A 17,541-nucleotide genomic window follows, 5' to 3' on the forward strand; every position below is an offset into this window, starting at 1 on the left:
GGCGCTATAACCATATGCCATTTAGGGCTAGGACAAGAGTTAGTGCTCAGGTCCCAATCGCTAGAAGAAAATGGAGCATCACTTAACCTTTTTTGACTAGATGCTCCCAACGACAAATGATTTATAAATAACAATACACGGGACGTACGGTACGAGATGTCCACGTTTCATCCATTTATTGGATTCTGAAGAGTCGTGTTTAAATCTTGGATTTAAACAGGCCCAATGTTTCTGAATCATCTTGCCCCTTAAATACTGCACAGTAGGCCTGGCCGTTTTGATATATTTTGCGCATCTATGATGTGCAACATATACCAAATAGAAAAAAAAAGTGGTGGAGGTATATCTATCATTTTCCAGGATGCTTTCATGAACTGGCTGTGTTGGTGTTAGATAAGAAGATAAGAAGAGTACTGTGGTTGCGATAAATTTTGAATCCTGAATTTTAAACAGAACTTGTTCGTCTTCTTTAATGTGCTATAATTTCAACTCATGATAACCAATCAAACCATGCTATGCATTCTTCTTCTTCCAATTTCAAGCTTATTGCTTATCGCATATTAGCTTATTGCATGCTCTCAACTTAGTATTATAGATGCACTTCCACAGTTATTAATTGAGAGTTTTCGATGCCATTACCATTTTTGCATTAGTATAATTGTGTGGCAAGTACAATCATACTCTATGCCCAAGGAAGCCTGGAAATTTTCCAACCCAAAAAAATCCTAGACCGGACCGGGATTTGAACCCAGCCACCTCCAGCATGGTCTTGCTTACCAACTGAGCTAATTGTCTTATACTTCAGTTGTTTCCTAATTTGTTTAGTTGTCTTCTTTTATGAGACTAACAAAATAGTTTTATGATACCACAAAATTGAAATATAATATCCACAATTTTAATATAACAAGCTTTAGGAGTAACTGTTGAGTTTTCTGATCTCACTTTCCAGCTTAGTTAAAATATTTGAAATTTGAAATGTTGCACTTAATTTTTTTTTATAAAAGTTGGGCTTGTATTCTTTCTTAGAGAACTGCCTCAAAAAAAAAATCCATACTGTAAAGCAATACCACTTTTTATAAGCCATCAACACCAGCTTTTTTTCAACAACTGAATAAACATATTCATTTTAATTAAAAAAATCCATGAATTTATCGCATAAGAACTAAATTAAATTCAAATTAACATAAAAAAAATACTTCACTAATGAAATTTTCCATTTTATATTTTTTCAACTAACAGCAAATTATTCACAGATAGTGTAGTTCCGATTGACCTCTTTCACTCGTCATTAGAATAAGTTGTAATCGTTGCTCGCTAGAATTAAAAATCTGTATTTTTAACAGGCACCGTTCAATGGCAATTAAACACTTCTCCATTTTCCCCGACCAATCGATTTTCTTTCTAATGCCCCCCACACGGGAAAACTTAACCGCCATCTTTGCTCGTTAATCCAAGCGTAACGGTCATAGTTCGATGGTTTGACATGCGCCTTATAATCCTTTTCACTGTATTCCATGGCCTTCACTGTCATTTCGGATTTCTGATGAACTCATAATTAAGCAAAACTAAAAACTTAGGATTTTTTGTTTGTTTCTTGCAAGGATATATCTCCTCAGCCAGGAAATTGAATTCTCTGTTGCCGAGGAGCGTTCAAAAATAGTAACTTTTTTTTTGAAAGATGTTTGCAGACGTCATTCCTTCATCGCCCTCTAGGCGCCAAAGGCAACGACCGACGTGTGCCAGCGATGAGGAATATCCGATTGCTGATGAGGTTCTGAAAGGGCATACTGCCAGCGGAGGATCTTTTATAGCAACTGCTGCTGCTGGGGTGAAGATGCGCAAAACCTCTGCTGCATGTTGCAGGAATGGTAGGAAAACGGAAGGTGACATTTGCATTATGGAGTTAGCGGAGTGGATTTATCCACAGGGAATTTCCTCGGCAGGAAAAGTGCTGCCGAGTGAATTACGATGGGGTGACATTTCAATTCTCGCGGGAGTTTTACGGGGAAAAGAGCATCAGCATTGGGACATTGTTATAGGATGAATGAAGATATCTTGGTTTTTAATTAATGATTGTTGGATAGTTGGGTTTTATTTATGGATTGAGTTTTCGTAAAATCGATAAATTTTAAAACACTGTTCCATGCATCCAAGAAGGCGTGTCAAAATGCGCAGATCTCCCCTCCATTCGGTTGTTGCAATCACACCGCCACCTTTACACCACCGATTAGATCATGACTGACTGGAGCGCAGATGGACATTTTCGGGTTTGAAAATAAATCGCCGTGTCGTTGTTATCAATTCCGACAATTACAAGTGCAAATTATCTTTATTAAACACATTCACTTCACTTCACAGATTAAATATGCGCTGATGCAGAATTTCTTTCAAAATTTAAATAGTTATTAAAGCAGAAGCACTTCATTATATTCATCTCAGTTCTGAGTTCGACCCTTGAACTTCACCATGTTGTAGATGGAGGCAGCCTTGTAGTTGATGGGACCATAGTTGTTCTCGTCCAGGTCGGCGTACACCAGATCTTCCGCGATGTCATGCAGGGGCTGTTTCGAAGGTCGAAGAAACGTTGTTTTTACTTCCGCAACTTATTGTTCAATTTGAGAAATTCGAGATACGCTCAAATTTCTCCAAATCATCGCTTTGACACATGAAATATTAGCAGGCATTTTCGCAAAAGAAGTGCATAATCGTTACTTACAATCGATTCGCATCAGATGCTGTGTCATTCTCGCATTGCACCGTACTAGAGGTAGAAGCAATTTTCCTTGCAAATGTGGTTTATTATTTTAGCACAAACAGTCGTGTTTAGTTAAAGACCAACAGAAATAACAGCAAGAACAGATCGGTTTTTTGTGCAAAATAAAAATTGTAAATTTTATTTACTCCAACAAATTTGACAACAGAAACAGTACAGTAAATCCCCATCGAATTCCATTTCAATGTCGACAATTTCAACACAAGATAAGCACTTTTACACTGGCTCGTTTTTTTTTCGCATCCCCTTTCTGACTGACTAGCTAACATTAAATTATGAGTTTATTTAAAATTTACAGATAAATATTATTCCAGCTACTAGTATATGTATGTGTTACTTTTGGCTGTGATTGCTTCCTTTTCCTAGAAAATGAAAAGAAGAATTTTGTTTAGGGATCGGTTGTTTTTGATGAATTGGAAGATTTTCGATGCAAATATTTACAGCGGGGTTTTTTGCAATTTTTATTCTGCATAATGATACGGTCGTAGAAGCCAAGGTATGTTAATGACAGTGCTCAGGTTAGTCGAGGTGGTTAGGTAAGCGATAGCCAAAGAGTCACAAGCATTTGAAGATAGTTAAGTGCTAATCGTAGGAAAGGCTTTGATTTTTAAATTAATTTTGACACATTTATGAAGTATTATCAGGTTGATATATTTTCATGTCAAAATGAAGCATTTCCCATAAAAATAAAGGCGCGCATAGCTTTTTTTAAAATAAATTTAATTATGTAAACAGCATTTTATGTTATGAAGAATGCATCTCACATAAAGTCTCCATCTTCATTTTACTGATTGATTGAACTCTCTCTGGAGTTTGTGTCTTTTCCTCAACAGAATTTTAAAAAGGTTGAAAGCAGCCGAGTAAATTAAACCAACTATTACTCATTCTACTACATAGCATTTTCAGACCAAATTCTTGTCCATCTTCGATTCTCATGAAACTCGCAAATTCTCAACCAACAATAGAAAAAAAACCTATCACCATTAAACAACAAAACTTGTAATCCACTCCATTTTGCACAAACCGAAGCTCGTCTACGCAATCTAACATCATTTTCGGAAAGCGAAGAGTGTCGCATTGCAAGTTTTGTTTACAGTGAAAATGAATGATAAAATAGGAAAATTTGTTATTAATTTTTTACAAAATGTTTATACGGCTGTTACCCTAATAAAAATACCATAAACGAACAAAAACTTAAATGATGGAACTATTCCATAAATGATTGAGATGATATCCCGTGCACATTGTTAAACAGAATAATCATAAAAATTATTATTAGGGTAGTCAATCCAATACTGACTTTTTCTTATATCTGTAAACTTGAAATACATTTAAAATAAGTAAATGGTATTCAATATTAAGTAAATAGTACTCAGATATGAGCAAATGTAATTCAAAATTTAGTTTTGGTTGTGGAAAATTAGCTAAAATTAAATTAAGCATAGTTCTACTCAATTGGGTTGAATAAGCTCATTTTTCTGAGTACCAGGGCCGTCTTAACCTCCCTTGGGGCCCCTGGTCTATTATAATGATTCTATTATAATGATAGAGAAGTCGCCAGGATATAACGAATGTCTTTCGTACTGAACCTTTTGTTGAAACGGCTTAAGCGATAGTCGATGAATCGACTATTCGACATAGTAATCAGATCCAAACAACATCAATCAAAGTGCATAAATTAGTCATCAAACAGGAGAATACACTTTGCTAGTAGCTAACGCAGACCCCGCTTTATCAGGCTATTTAAAAACATTTAAATTTAAACTGTCCTGCCGAAGTACTTGATACTGCCCAACACTTAAGTTGTATTGCGTTCCACAACATCATAAACCATATGACGATTGCCGATATTGTTGCTGATGTAGATGCATCATTTATAGCAGTCGGGAAACCTGCGTCGCCAGGTAGACTAAAATAGTACGGGAAATGGCTCTAATGTTGGCTAAGATTGGGACCATCGCTTAAGATCTGCTATTTATCAATTTTATCTAGATGAACGCGTCATTGGGACGGTACTAATGGATATTTTTGGTCACTATTGAAAATTTAGTCGATTGCCAAATTTATGAATGGGCCCAAATTAGGGGCATTAGGCCGACATTACATCCATTTCCCCTATATGTTCTATCGAAGCATGGGATACTGCACCCCACTCAAGTACCTCCGTATTCCAGAACAGCCTGAATATTGACTGCATCTACATACGTCAGAGGTCTACGTACTAAGGCCTGTGCTCGAAAAAAATGCATCAGACAAAAGTGTTCGCCAAAAATTTATTTTAAGTCGGATTTTTTTGAAACTTTCAGGGAATCAACTAATCATATGGATTATGTTTCAGCATAATTACTTTATTCAATTTCCTTTCAATCGCTGAAAGCCCGTACTTTTCCCTTAAGACCCCTCATTACATTTTGTGCAATGGTGGAGCCGACCTTTTTGGTCACTTTCATCCATTATTTCTTCAACTCCAACTCGTTCTTAAACACTTTGGACGATTTTCGAACTTTGGCCTTGCATGATGCCAGGTCCGACCAAAATAATGTCTCGCCTCCGTGGGACCGCAGGAAGGGCAACAGACGCTTCTGGAGGCACTCGGTGCGGTAAATTTCGCAAGTTGATGATCTTAAAGTTGATCATCTCTTCACATCGGTTTGCGATTCGGAGATGAATGTTGTGATTTTCACCGAAACCTGGCTGAACGATCAGATCCATTCATCGCAGCTTTTTGGAGCTGGATACAATGTTTACCGTAACGACCGTAAACAATTAGAGGAGGTGGTATGCTGATTGCTGTCTCAAAACGTTGCGGTTTGTCGAAATCTACAATCCATGATGACAGCGGAATGGAACAGTTGTAAGTTAATGTAAATGGAGGCTCTCGAACAATTTGTATTAGTATTGTGTACATCCCTCCCGATTCTACTACTTCCACGACTCGTGTTGAAAGACGCATCAGATATGTTGGTCATATCCGAGAAACTGCGACCTCAAGACCTTCATCTACTATTTGGTGATTATAATCAGCCAGGGGGTAAGTAATAGTGAGCGGTGCATAAACATTAAAAAAAATGTATAGATGATTGTCTACGCGGGCTACAAAATGGTAAATTGACAACGTGGAAGGAGCGGAATACTTAGCCCAGGTCCTCACAAGTTCCTACTTCACGCCTCCCCAAGTCATATGATAATAAAAGACTACCAGCTGAAACATGGACACAGCTGGGTGGCGTAGCCTGGGCAATGTTGCCAGTCCGACAATAGCAAAGTGAAGAGGTGCGACGCGAACACTGGCGCGGTAACCATAGTATGGTGATAGAGGAAATGCTTCACCAAACCCGAGCGACTGTTCACCATGGAGGTGCGGCTCAAAACTGCGTCTGTTCTCCATGTTAGGAGCGGATGATCGCCGTCCTAGTGCCAGCGTGGGACTCTAAACAGAATTGTGCAGGCCCAACAAGCCACCCTAAAAAAACAAAGTTGCAAATACCGAAGAAAGAAACATGGATCGGAACAATCAGCACAGACCTACGCGACGAAATAAGGACTACGATTGGAAACTCGGAACATGGAACTGTAAATCGCTCGGCTTCCCGGGCTGCGATAGGTTAACCTATGACGAACTTTAACCACGCTACTTCGAAGTCGTAGCACTGCAGGAAAAAGTTTGGACAGGACAAAAAGTATGGAAAAGCGGGCATCGAGCGGCTACTTTCTACCAGAGCTGTGGCACCACCAACGAGCTGGAAACCGGCTTTGTACTGCTGGGTAAGATGCACCAACGCTTGATTGGTTGGCAGCCAATCAACGCGAGGATGTGCAAGTTGAAGATTAAGGACCGTTTCTTTAACTACAGCATTAACGTGCACTGCCCACACGAAGGGAGACCGACGACGAGAAAAAAGCGTTCTATGCGCAGCTGGAGCAGCCCCAAAGATGCGTGAACTTTGCAGCCTCTTGGGGTATTGTAGTTGGAAGTACCTTTTTTCCCCGCAAAGATATCCACAAGGCCACCTGGAGATCAACTGACCAAGACACAGAAAACCAAATCGATCACGTTCTAATCGACGAGAAATTCTTCTCCGACATTATCAACGTCCGCACGTAGCGCAGGGCGAACATAGATTCGGATCACTACCTATTTGCAGTATGCATGCGCTCAAAACTCTCGACGGTGCATAACACACGTCGAAGTCGAACGCCGCGACCCAACATTGAGCAACTACGGGACGCCGGAGTTGGCCAGGACTACGCGCAGCAGCTGGAAGTTGCACTACTCACGGAAGAGCTGCTTGGCGCAGCTTCTCTTGAAGATGGCTGGAGGGACATCCGTTCCGCCATAGATAGTAGTTACTGCTGCAGCGGCACTAGGTACTGCAATCCCGGACCGAAGAAATGACTGGTTTGACGGCGAATGCAAACTGTTAGTAGAGGAGAAGAATGCAGCACGGGCGAGATTGAATGTGGAGCGATACAGACAAGTGCGGAACAGACAAAACTCGGAAGACCGAGATTGCGAGGCGATGGAAAATCTGTACCGCGTAAACGACACACGGAAATTCTACGATAAGCTAAATAGTTCGCGCAAGCCGATATGTGCAAGGACTTGGACGGAAACCTTCTCACGAACGAGTGTGAGATGATTGAGAGGTGGAAGCAGTACTATGACGAGCACCTCAACGGTGAAGCAGCAGAAAACGAAGGTGGCACGGCAACAGACCTTGGAGCACGCGCAGAAGACGACAGGCTACCGGCCCCCGATTTTCAAGAAGTTGAGGAGGAGATCGGTCGGCTGAAGAACAACAAAGCAACTGGTGTAGATCAACTACCAAGTGAGCTATTAAAATACGGTGGTGAAGCACTGGCTAGAGCGCTGCACTGGGTGCTTGCCAGATTTGGGAGGAGGAGATCTTACCGGAGGAGTGGATGGAAGGTGTCGTATGCCCAATCTACAAAAAGAGCGACAAGTTGGATTGCTGCAACTACCGCGCGATCACACTGCTGAGCGCCGCCTACAAGGTACTCTCCCAAATTCTGTCACCATTTGCAAGAGAGTTCGTGGCCGGCTTCATGCAGAAATGCCGCGAATACAACGTGTCCATACATCATTTGTTCATCGATTTCAAATCCGCATACGACACAATCGTTCGTGATCAGCTATCGCAGATTATGCACGAGTACGGATTTCCGGATAAACTGACGCCATTGGTCCAGGCGACTATCGATCGAGTGATGTGCGTTGTTTGAGTATCGGGGACACTCTCGAGTCCCTTTGAATCTCGAAGGGGGCTACGGCAAGGTGATGGACTTTCGTGTCTGCTATTCAACATCGCGTTAGAAGATGTGATCAGAAGAGCTGGGATAGACACGAGTGGCACGATATTCAGGAAGTCCATCCAGCTTCTTGGCTTCGCCGATGACATTGACATCATGTCACGGAACTTTAAGATGATGGCGGAAACGTATACAGACTGAAGGCTAAAGCTAGGTGGATTGGACTTGCCATCAACGCATCAAAGAAAAAATACATGAAAGGAAGAGGTTCTAGGGAAGACAATGTTAGCCTCCCACCCCGAGTTCAGATTGATTCGACCACGAGTTCCGCTCACTGGTTACCGCCGAAAATGATACCAGCAGAGAAATTAAAAGACGCATTATGGCAGGGAATCGCGCCTACTTTGGACTCCGGAGGACGCTCCAGTCGAATAAAATACGCCGCCGCACGAAGTTAATTGTCTACAAGACGCTGATTAGACCTGTGGTCCTCTACGGACATGAAACCTGGACTATGCTCGTGGAGGAACGAACGGAAGGTGTTGCGTACCATCTACGGTGGAGTGCAGATGGATGACGGAACGTGGAGGAGGTGAATGAACCACGAATTGCACCAGCTGCTGGGAGAACCATCCATCGTCAACATTGCAAAAATTGGGCGACTACGGTACGCTGGGCACGTCGTAAGAATGCCACACGACGACCCAGTGAAAATGGTTCTAGAAAGCGACCCAACAGGAACAAGAAGAAGAGACGCGCAGTGGGCAAGGTCGATCGACCAAGTAGAAGGCGACCTGCGGACCCTTCACGGACAACGAGGCTGGCGAAGTGTGGCCATGGATCGAGTAGAGTGTAGACGACTTCTTCGGACAGCAGAGGACAACAAGGCCTTAGCCTGATTGGTAAGGTAAGGTATGATTGTCTCTCTCTAAAAAATGGTCTACGTATAATGAAAGAGAGAAGGATTAGAAATTTCCATTTAATTCCACTACCTTATTTGCTTATCCTTGACAGATACGCGTATTTCGTCTACAACGTGCAGACTTCTTCAGTGTCTTGTACTAATACTGAAGAAGTCTGCACATTGTAGACGAAATACGCGTATCTGTCAAGGATAAGCAAATAAGGTTGTGGTCTACGTAATTTTATGAATTGCCCGCTAAACCAATGATTCAGGCACAAATAATTTATTCCACCTAAATACGGCTTCTGGAGCAAAGTGCTATGTAATCTTACACAATGTAATGCACTTGAATTATGTACCCATCTTCCGGAATATTTCGGGTATTCACGCGAAACTGGTTAGAATAAGAAATGAGCCAAAAGTCATCCTGCGAATTCAAGAGAATTATCGGTCCAGTGAAGTACCTAGCACCCAATTGGTATTCCGTGATTAAATGGGCAGCCTTAATCTTACTTCCAGATATGCATTGAAAGCCTCTGAAAACCAAGTATTTAGTATTTTAAATTTCAGGCATGGGCCTCGGGTTTCTTGTACCGAGGATGATCTTGAAACAAGGAAAAAATGAGTTAGTCTTCTTCTATGTGATTCCTAATCTTCTATTCGTTGTTCCCTAGTTTGAAGTGGTTAAGACTAGGGTTCTGATACATGGTCATTACCGGTGTCATAGCTTATTTTTTTTGCTAAGGAATCCAAAAAGGGCGCGCCTTTGGAGGCAGTTTCAACACTCCGAAGGGTATAAATTGCGAGACTTTCCAATTAGAGTCGGATCCTTGCGATAAATGCAAGAATGGCAACTGTAAAAAAAAACGAATGCTTCATCATTTCTCAATACTTAATTGAGTAATACGACATGCACTAAACTAAGGGCACGAGATGTACTACTATATATCAGATTACATTATTAGATTGTTAGGTCCCGAACAGAGGAAAAATTAAAAAAAAAAATTAAAATTGGTCACAATTACAAAATAAATTGGTCACAACTTTGATTGAAATTGATCACAATGTTTAACCAGGGATGTTGGAATGTTTTGTAAATCCATCCTATTTTAACTTAAAAAGGTTATGGTACACCCCAGGAAATCTTCAGTTTCATAATAATGAACGGTACATCAAAGAACGATCCATTCCTGTGTTTAACGAAATCGAAATTAATCACAACTTCTAATATTCTTACGCACGTAGAAATAACTATTCAAGTTATCCGAAACATACACAACTAGACAAAAGGTGCGTTTAATCGATTACATTGTTTATTTCAACTGATTCTTATGTCAAAAGGGCTGCCTGCATGTGTCGGTCTCAGAGCATCAAAATTTACATGACTTTGTTGTACCGTGTAGAAAAATACATATGTTTAGAAGAAAATGATCACAATTTTCAAATAAACACAAAATGTAAACGTATTTGATATCAACTGATCAAACTTTGATTGTTTATTTTTTTAAACCCAATCCAAACTTTTAAACGAAATTAGCACAACTGTTATCAACAATATCAAAGTTTACGCAACTTTTGTATATTGAACGGATATCTAAAGTGCCTTTGAATGATGTTAAAATAAATTATAAAATTTATTTTAAATTTTTAAATTTTCAAACCGCACTGATAAGGTGGTCGCGAAATATTCGATAATTGTTGAAAATGCTAAATTGCTTCTGGCGGTTCAACTTGGCCTACGGGTTTTCTTGGGCCTATTAGCCATTGAAACGCCATTGGGAATTTCGCTTTTCGAACGGAAAGAAAAGTGAATTCGTGTGCGCCTTTTGCATTCGAGATCTTATTTTGCGTTCTTCAACACTTCGTCTTGCAGCTATTGAATAGAAGCATCGTACCAAACGTTTGTTTGGCACGTTCGACGTTTGTGCTTGATAGGCCGGAAATGGGCAATTAGGCCGAAGTAGATTTTTCCCCTATTGAGGTAAATGCATATTCGCAACCTGCATGAAAAATGGAACCGAAATCCAAAATTTCATAATTTTTTGTGCAGTGGAACTATTTTAAATAAGAGCGATTAAATAAGCAAAAACCACCATCTTAGCACCCCTTGTTGGGACTTTGTTTGGGTGCGAGCTGTTTTCTGCCAAACGGTGAAGTTATTATTTTGCTTTAAATCTTGATTTCAAAATCGAGATGAAAGTCTGTGGATTCGAAAAAAATATCGTTGTGCTCAGCACGAAGCACTTTCAGATAATGAATAAAACCCGATAACTTTTTGAAAATCAATGAACCCAATTTCTTCCATGTTCTATGTTTTGTCTCATTTGCATGTTGCGCCAAAAAGAACTGGAGTATAGTTTTTGTCTGGCTAATACACCGTGTTTATTTGAAAAATACAGTTATTAGCCGATTTTGTCAGCACTTTTTGAAAACCTTTGCCAATGTTCTTCGAAACCCATGCGCATTTTCAGTGGGCTTATTACATTAAAAATCCATCTGGAACATTTGATATTACGGCGATATGAAATTATTGAAAGATATAGCCCAATTTTATTCAACATTATGAATTTTAGCCCATGTTGAATGAGAAATAAACGAAATGCAGCTTGAAACATGTTTATCGCCCCAAGATACAGCCAATAAATAAAGCAAGTTTTGATTGTTTGAGCAGGTCTGGCCTGTCATGTTAGTTTTGGTGATAGCCATTCGATTTCAAGTGAATCAAGCACGAGTAAAAATAGTTGAACATGGACTTAATTAGGTTCTAGTTTCAAATTAATTTTTCATAACGGTTGGTTTCAGTCGGTACTATTTCTTTGACTCCGACTCCTTATGCTCAAAATTGCTACCGACTCCGCGCCTCCAACTTCGACTTCACAGTCCTGCTTTTCATGTGATTTATAAAAATATGCATTTTATACAACTTTGTGCAAAACGCATCAGCACTTTTTATTGTTTTTTCGATGACATTTTACAAAACCTCAAGGAAATTCTACAATTTTTTTTTCATCGAAAGCTTAGATCCCAAACTATATTTTATGATTCACATAAAGTTTGTGTGAGCTCGGAAAAAAGTGAGAAGCAAAAAATAAATTTTATTATTACATCCGAGAGGATGCACTTCAATCATGTCGAAAATCTCATGTAATTTTAATGGCCACAAAAATAAACAAATGCAGTAAAAGCAGCGTCATGTCAGTTCATGCACTGTATTGATGATAATTTTGTCCTTTTTGACAAGTAATATTACACCATATTTTCGACACGATTGAAGTCCATCCACTTTTATATGATATCAAAATCAATTTTTTACTGTGTATGGATTTGACCAATTTTTGGCCTGTCTGCGCGAGTGGTCATATTGCAAAATTATATAATTATATTACCAATTAATTTATGAACGGAGATAATTGAGGCTACATTACAATATATCAATGATTTTTTTGTAAAATAAAAGACAAATTAAATTTTATCATCTATTCGTTGCCTACATTTGTTCCAATTGCATCTACACACTTAGAAATCATTACCGACTTTGGCAATTTTTACCGACCTTTCAACAGCTGAATGTTCGTTTGACCCTCGATTCAAAAGCTGTTTTACTAAATTTTAATTTCAAAACACTGTGAAGCTTGATTACATAATCGAGTCTTCCCATTGCGGTGAAGTTTTTCTTGTTTTGAAGCGTTAAAAATAATGAACTAAAATGTTGTTTTTTCCCCAACCAATTAAGCTGTTGAAAGTCCGGAAAAAATTTCTCAGTGTGTAATAGCAGTTATACTGCCCGAAAGTCAGTCCCATCTGCAATAAACTGGAATTGAGAAAATGGCATTCAAGCTTTCTCATTATACACTTATTTTGGAGGAATAATTTAAAAAATAAATGTGCAATGTGATAGAAGGCATCCTTTTTTTCCTTGATTTATTTTCCGTCGATCTTGTTTTCCGTGCTGAGCACCAATGCTACCGACGCCAGGGAGGCAGCTCCCACACATGAAGGCTATGCCTCAGAACGGACTTTCTGGAGAGTATCAACGCCGAACAATCGTCAGCGGAGCTATGGAGTCACATCAACGCCCTTAGCGGCAAGCGGCGATCATCTCCGCTTCAGATACGAACAGACGCCGTCACCATCACTGATCCAACTGTCGTAGCAGACGAACTGGGCAAATACTTCGCCAAACTATCCGGCATCTCGGAGTACAGCAAAAGCTTCCGACAGTGAGTCCACTCCTCTCTCTCTCCTCTGTGTCTACCTTCGGAATTCCTCCAGACAACGACGACCTACCGATCAACAGCCCACTCTCCTGGAAAGAACTCGTGTTCGCTCTCAGTCGGAGCAACGGGAACTCGGCTGGACCGGACGAAATCGGCTACCCGCTGCCACCCGAAGGCAAAACAAAACTTTTCGACCTCTACAACCAACTCTGGACCGCTGAAGAATACCCGGAAAACTGGAGAGGAAGCCTCGTTATACCGTTAGTGAAAACCAATAACGGGACCAAATACATTACTGGGTTCCGTCCCATTGCACTGACCTGCTGCATGGCGAAAGTCCTGGAACGGATGGTCAACAGGAGGCTGAAGCAATATCTTGAGGCCAAGGGGCTGATTGACCATCGGCAGCACGCCTTCAGGCAAGGGTATGGCACTTCCACCTACTTCACCACTCTTGGGGAAGTCCTGAAGGAGGCAAAGGACCAAGGTCATCACGCGGAGATCGTCTCACTGGACATCTCCAAAGCGTTCAACCGAACATGGGCACCAGCTGTATTGAAGAAGCTTGCTGATTGGGGCCTGAAAGGACACATCCTTCACTTCGTCCGGAACTTTCTGACCGACCGATCTTTTAGGGTTTCGGTTGGAAACGTGCAATCCGGAAGTTTCAGTGAGGAAACCAGAGTGCCTCAGGGTTCGGTAATCGCGGTCACCCTCTTCCTGGTGGCCATGAATGGGGTCTTTGACCAACTACCCTAGAACGTTTACATCTTCGTCTACGCGGATGACGTCCTCATTGTAACGGTGGGTCCCACCCTGCAGAGGACGAAACTGAAAGCGCAAGCGGCAGTCTCCTCGGTGGTCAGATGGGCTGACTCTGTTGGTTTCCAGCTTTCCGCCGGCAAGAGCGTGCGCTGCCATATATGTACCACCAGGCATCGCAACAACGGACAGCCCATCATGATTAAAAAACAAGCAATACCGACTAAAAATACCGTGAGGGTCTTGGGAGTGCTCCTCGATCGGAATTTATGCTTTGAGCCTCACTTCCAACAAGTAAAGAAGGACTGTCACAGTTGGTCCAACCTGATTAAGACCATCTCCCGCCCCCACCGATCCAACAATCGCGAAATCCGCTTCCGCGTAGCTCGAGCCATCATCGACAGTCGCCTACTGTACGGTGTAGAGATTACATGCCTTGCCGCCGAGAAAGCCGTCCAGATTCTGGAACCGGTGTACAACGGCAACGTTCGAAAAGTCTCCGGTCTCCTGCCCTCTACCCCGGTTGACGCTGCATGCGTCAGCACCGCACCGCAGCTACTGCTACCAAAGCCGCTGCCTTTCTCGCTAAAACGTCGGGAAGCAACATGATCGTTCTCCTCGACGAGGCGAACCGACTCCTCCGCACGGCCGCCGACGTAGATCTCCCTCCAGTGGCCAGGGTCCACTGGCATGGAGACAAAAGTTGGCAATCACGCAAGATTAAAATTGACAGCCGAATCAAGGACCGCTTCAGGGCAGGAGACAACTCGCTGGCTTTACGCCGGACAGTTGTCGAAACTCTCGGGGCGCACTACCAAGGTTATGAAGTTAGGTACACCGACGGCTCTCTCTCCAGGAGCGGAGTGGGAATGGGGGTCTCCGGAGATGGTCTGCTTGTGAGCAGATCGCTCCCGACCCAATGCTCGGTGTTCTCAGCTGAGGCAGCGGCCATTCTCCACGCGGTTAAGCTACCGTCCAACCGGCCGATTTTAGTCGTAATTGACTCACACAGCGTTGGCCCTAACAACAGAAACACCGAAACATCCGTGGATCCAAGGAACGGTAAAGCACGCGCCGCCCAACACAGTATTCACTGTGGGTACCCGGTCACTGCGGGATCCAAGGGAACCTAATAGCCAACTACCTCGCCGGCTCAGGCCACACCGGACCCAGGTCCAGCGGCAATGTACCGCTCCAAGATGTCAAAAAGTGGATTAAGCGGACGATTTCGAGAGCTTGCGACACCGAGTGGAGGAACAACAGGACACACCATCTTCGGAAGATCAAGGCGACCACCGGAACCTGGAAGGATCGACCAAACCTACGAGAACAGCGAGTGGTGTCAAGGCTGCGCACCGGGCACAGCAGAGTCTCCCACAACTTCGGAGGAACACCGTTCCGGAGGACCTGTGAATCCTGCGGAGTGCCAGCCACCGTGGAGCACATCCTCGTGAACTCCGCGGAGAAGTAGTAAGATGATAGTAGAAAGATACCACAGTCGCATAGAATGTTATTAAATGTTTTTTGGAATCGTTCCGCTGGTTCCGGAGCTATGGCCGGAACATATTCTGGCTAGTAAGGGTCTTGAAACCAGACATTTTCAAAAACGTGCCAAACCCACCATACGATAAATCAATTCATATTAGTATTTGAAAATAAGATCAATAATAATCATGATGAGTAACAAGCACCATGTTGGTCACACTCGGACATGTTCCGTGCCGAGTATCCCCTGGGAAGTGGTAAAAGCTTTTTAAATCGAAATCCATCATGCGACATATCAAACTACATGGGAATTCAAAGCCATATCCCTTGGCGGTCATATTGAGGGTCATTGGCCACATCCGGACATGTTCTAGATAGCCTAGGGGAAGTGAACAGAATCTGTAATGAGTAAAATCTCATGATGCGATATGTTGTCTAACATTCTTAATTCTGTATAAGCAATCCTAAGAACATTGCTGTGACGTTGTTTCATAGTTTATTTAATGATTTTTTTTTCCTTATGGGACAGACTTGCGGCTATTTTTCGCTGTGGGACAATTTGACTTGGTATTGTTTTTCATTTTTCTTGAACAATCCACATTTTTTCAATAGCACAGCTCAATTAACATACATAAATAAACTAAACAAAGGTGATAACTCAAAATTGATAAAAGTACAGATGGAACTGACTTGCGGTTACCAGCAGTACAGTAAAGGGTGATTTGAACATAGAAATCAATAATTTATGTTTTCACAAAACAGCGAAGTAGAACCCTGCTTCTGCAAGAAATTTTCTAAGATTAAATTGATTGAAAAAAAGTTACCATTCAATTTAACTGCCCTGTAACCATATAACACCTAACCTTTTTTTACTCAAAAAAAAAATAAGCATTTGCAAGTGTTAGTCTATTAAAATGGAAAGATTTTTGAAGAGAAGCTGTACCATTCCCATTCACATAACGAAACACCATGGATTACTTACCTTTCCAAGCTTAGAAATCTACCATTTATGTCATCATTAGCACCTTCCATTAATTCAACAAGTAACGCACAAACCCAAATTCAAACCAACTCAAAAGCAAATGAAACGCACGCACAAAGCAATGAGTTCTAATCAGTTAGTAGTTTGTTATCTCAGATCCTGTTTCTTCTTCATGTTTTTTTCCGTCTCTTTTTTAGTTTTATTATTTAATAGCAAATTTGTCTTTACACATATTATTAACCGATGATTTAGAGTTAGTTATTGCTGGAGTACTCGTTGGCACAGGAGTGATAGGTTTAAAGGCTATCGAGTTAGTTTCATACTTGTAGACTGGTGCGGTTGTGGCGGTTACGGCATTGATGATCGCCGCCGTGTGTGTCGTGCCTCCTACTAGATTGTTGTGCTGAGGGTGATGCTTCAGATGGTGTTGTTGATGTTGTTGTGGGTGGTGAAAATGGGGTGGCGGCTTGATGGGTTCCTGATCGCTGCTACTTTCGTCCTCACTTTGCGATCGGCTGCTGGATGGGTGCTGCCGAACCGTAGCAAGCGTTGCCGTTGCCAGGGTCGTGTGCTGACGGGCTACTGCCAGCGAACGACGACTGCTACTGCTACTGCTGAGAGTTGCCAGGGTATTGCTACTGTTGATGAACGGATTTGTGGAGCTAGTCGGGAACTTGTGGCTGCTGTTGCTACTGATAAAATTGCTACTAGTGATGATGTTGTTGTTGCTGTTGCTACCGCCACTGATGTTGTTACTGCTACTGCTGTTGTTGATGTTGTTGTTAATATTGCTACTGTTGCGATAGTCTCGCAGTGTTTTCGAACTAATCGAATGCGATTTGATCTTGAGATCGCGAACAGTCGCTTCCACGGTTTGGGAGGATTGGAAATTAAAGCTATGATGTTTTTGTAAAGGCAGTTTAATGTGACGTCGGTTCGATGAAACTAGATTCTTCTTCAGTAATTGATTTATTTTGACTTGGTTGCTTCTATCTACGGGGAAGAGCTCTTTCGGTATCAGGATACGAGTCTGGTGCTGGGTGATCTCGAAGTATTGGTTATCGTATGCAGTGGGACACTGCGGGATGGAGAAGCCAGGTTAGATCATGCTATATTTGTTAGGTTATGTTAGTGGCAAAGCCTGCTT

At 41.8% G+C, this 17,541-nt stretch overlaps 1 protein-coding gene across 7 annotated transcripts in view; it reads right to left on the reverse strand.

Moving 5' to 3' along the window:
- Positions 1-2,288: 2,288 nt before the first annotated feature.
- nrm (neuromusculin) overlaps positions 2,289-17,541 on the reverse strand; it is a 214,271-nt gene continuing 199,018 nt past the window's right edge. For 6 of the 7 annotated variants that reach the window (XM_065230853.1, XM_065230851.1, XM_065230850.1 and 3 more), the window contains one exon: positions 16,538-17,472. In XM_065230853.1, coding sequence (XP_065086925.1) covers positions 16,597-17,472 — 876 coding nt within the window. In that variant the 3' untranslated portion in view covers positions 16,538-16,596. Of the gene's footprint in view, positions 2,562-16,537; positions 17,473-17,541 lie in introns of those variants that run through there. The other variant, XM_065230855.1, reaches the window with a different exon arrangement.

The sequence above is a fragment of the Ochlerotatus camptorhynchus genome, unplaced genomic scaffold (genome assembly GCF_037179485.1).
Source record: "Ochlerotatus camptorhynchus isolate MF236.1 unplaced genomic scaffold, CSIRO-AGI_Acam_v1.1 ptg000334l, whole genome shotgun sequence".
Taxonomy (NCBI): domain Eukaryota; kingdom Metazoa; phylum Arthropoda; class Insecta; order Diptera; family Culicidae; genus Ochlerotatus; species Ochlerotatus camptorhynchus.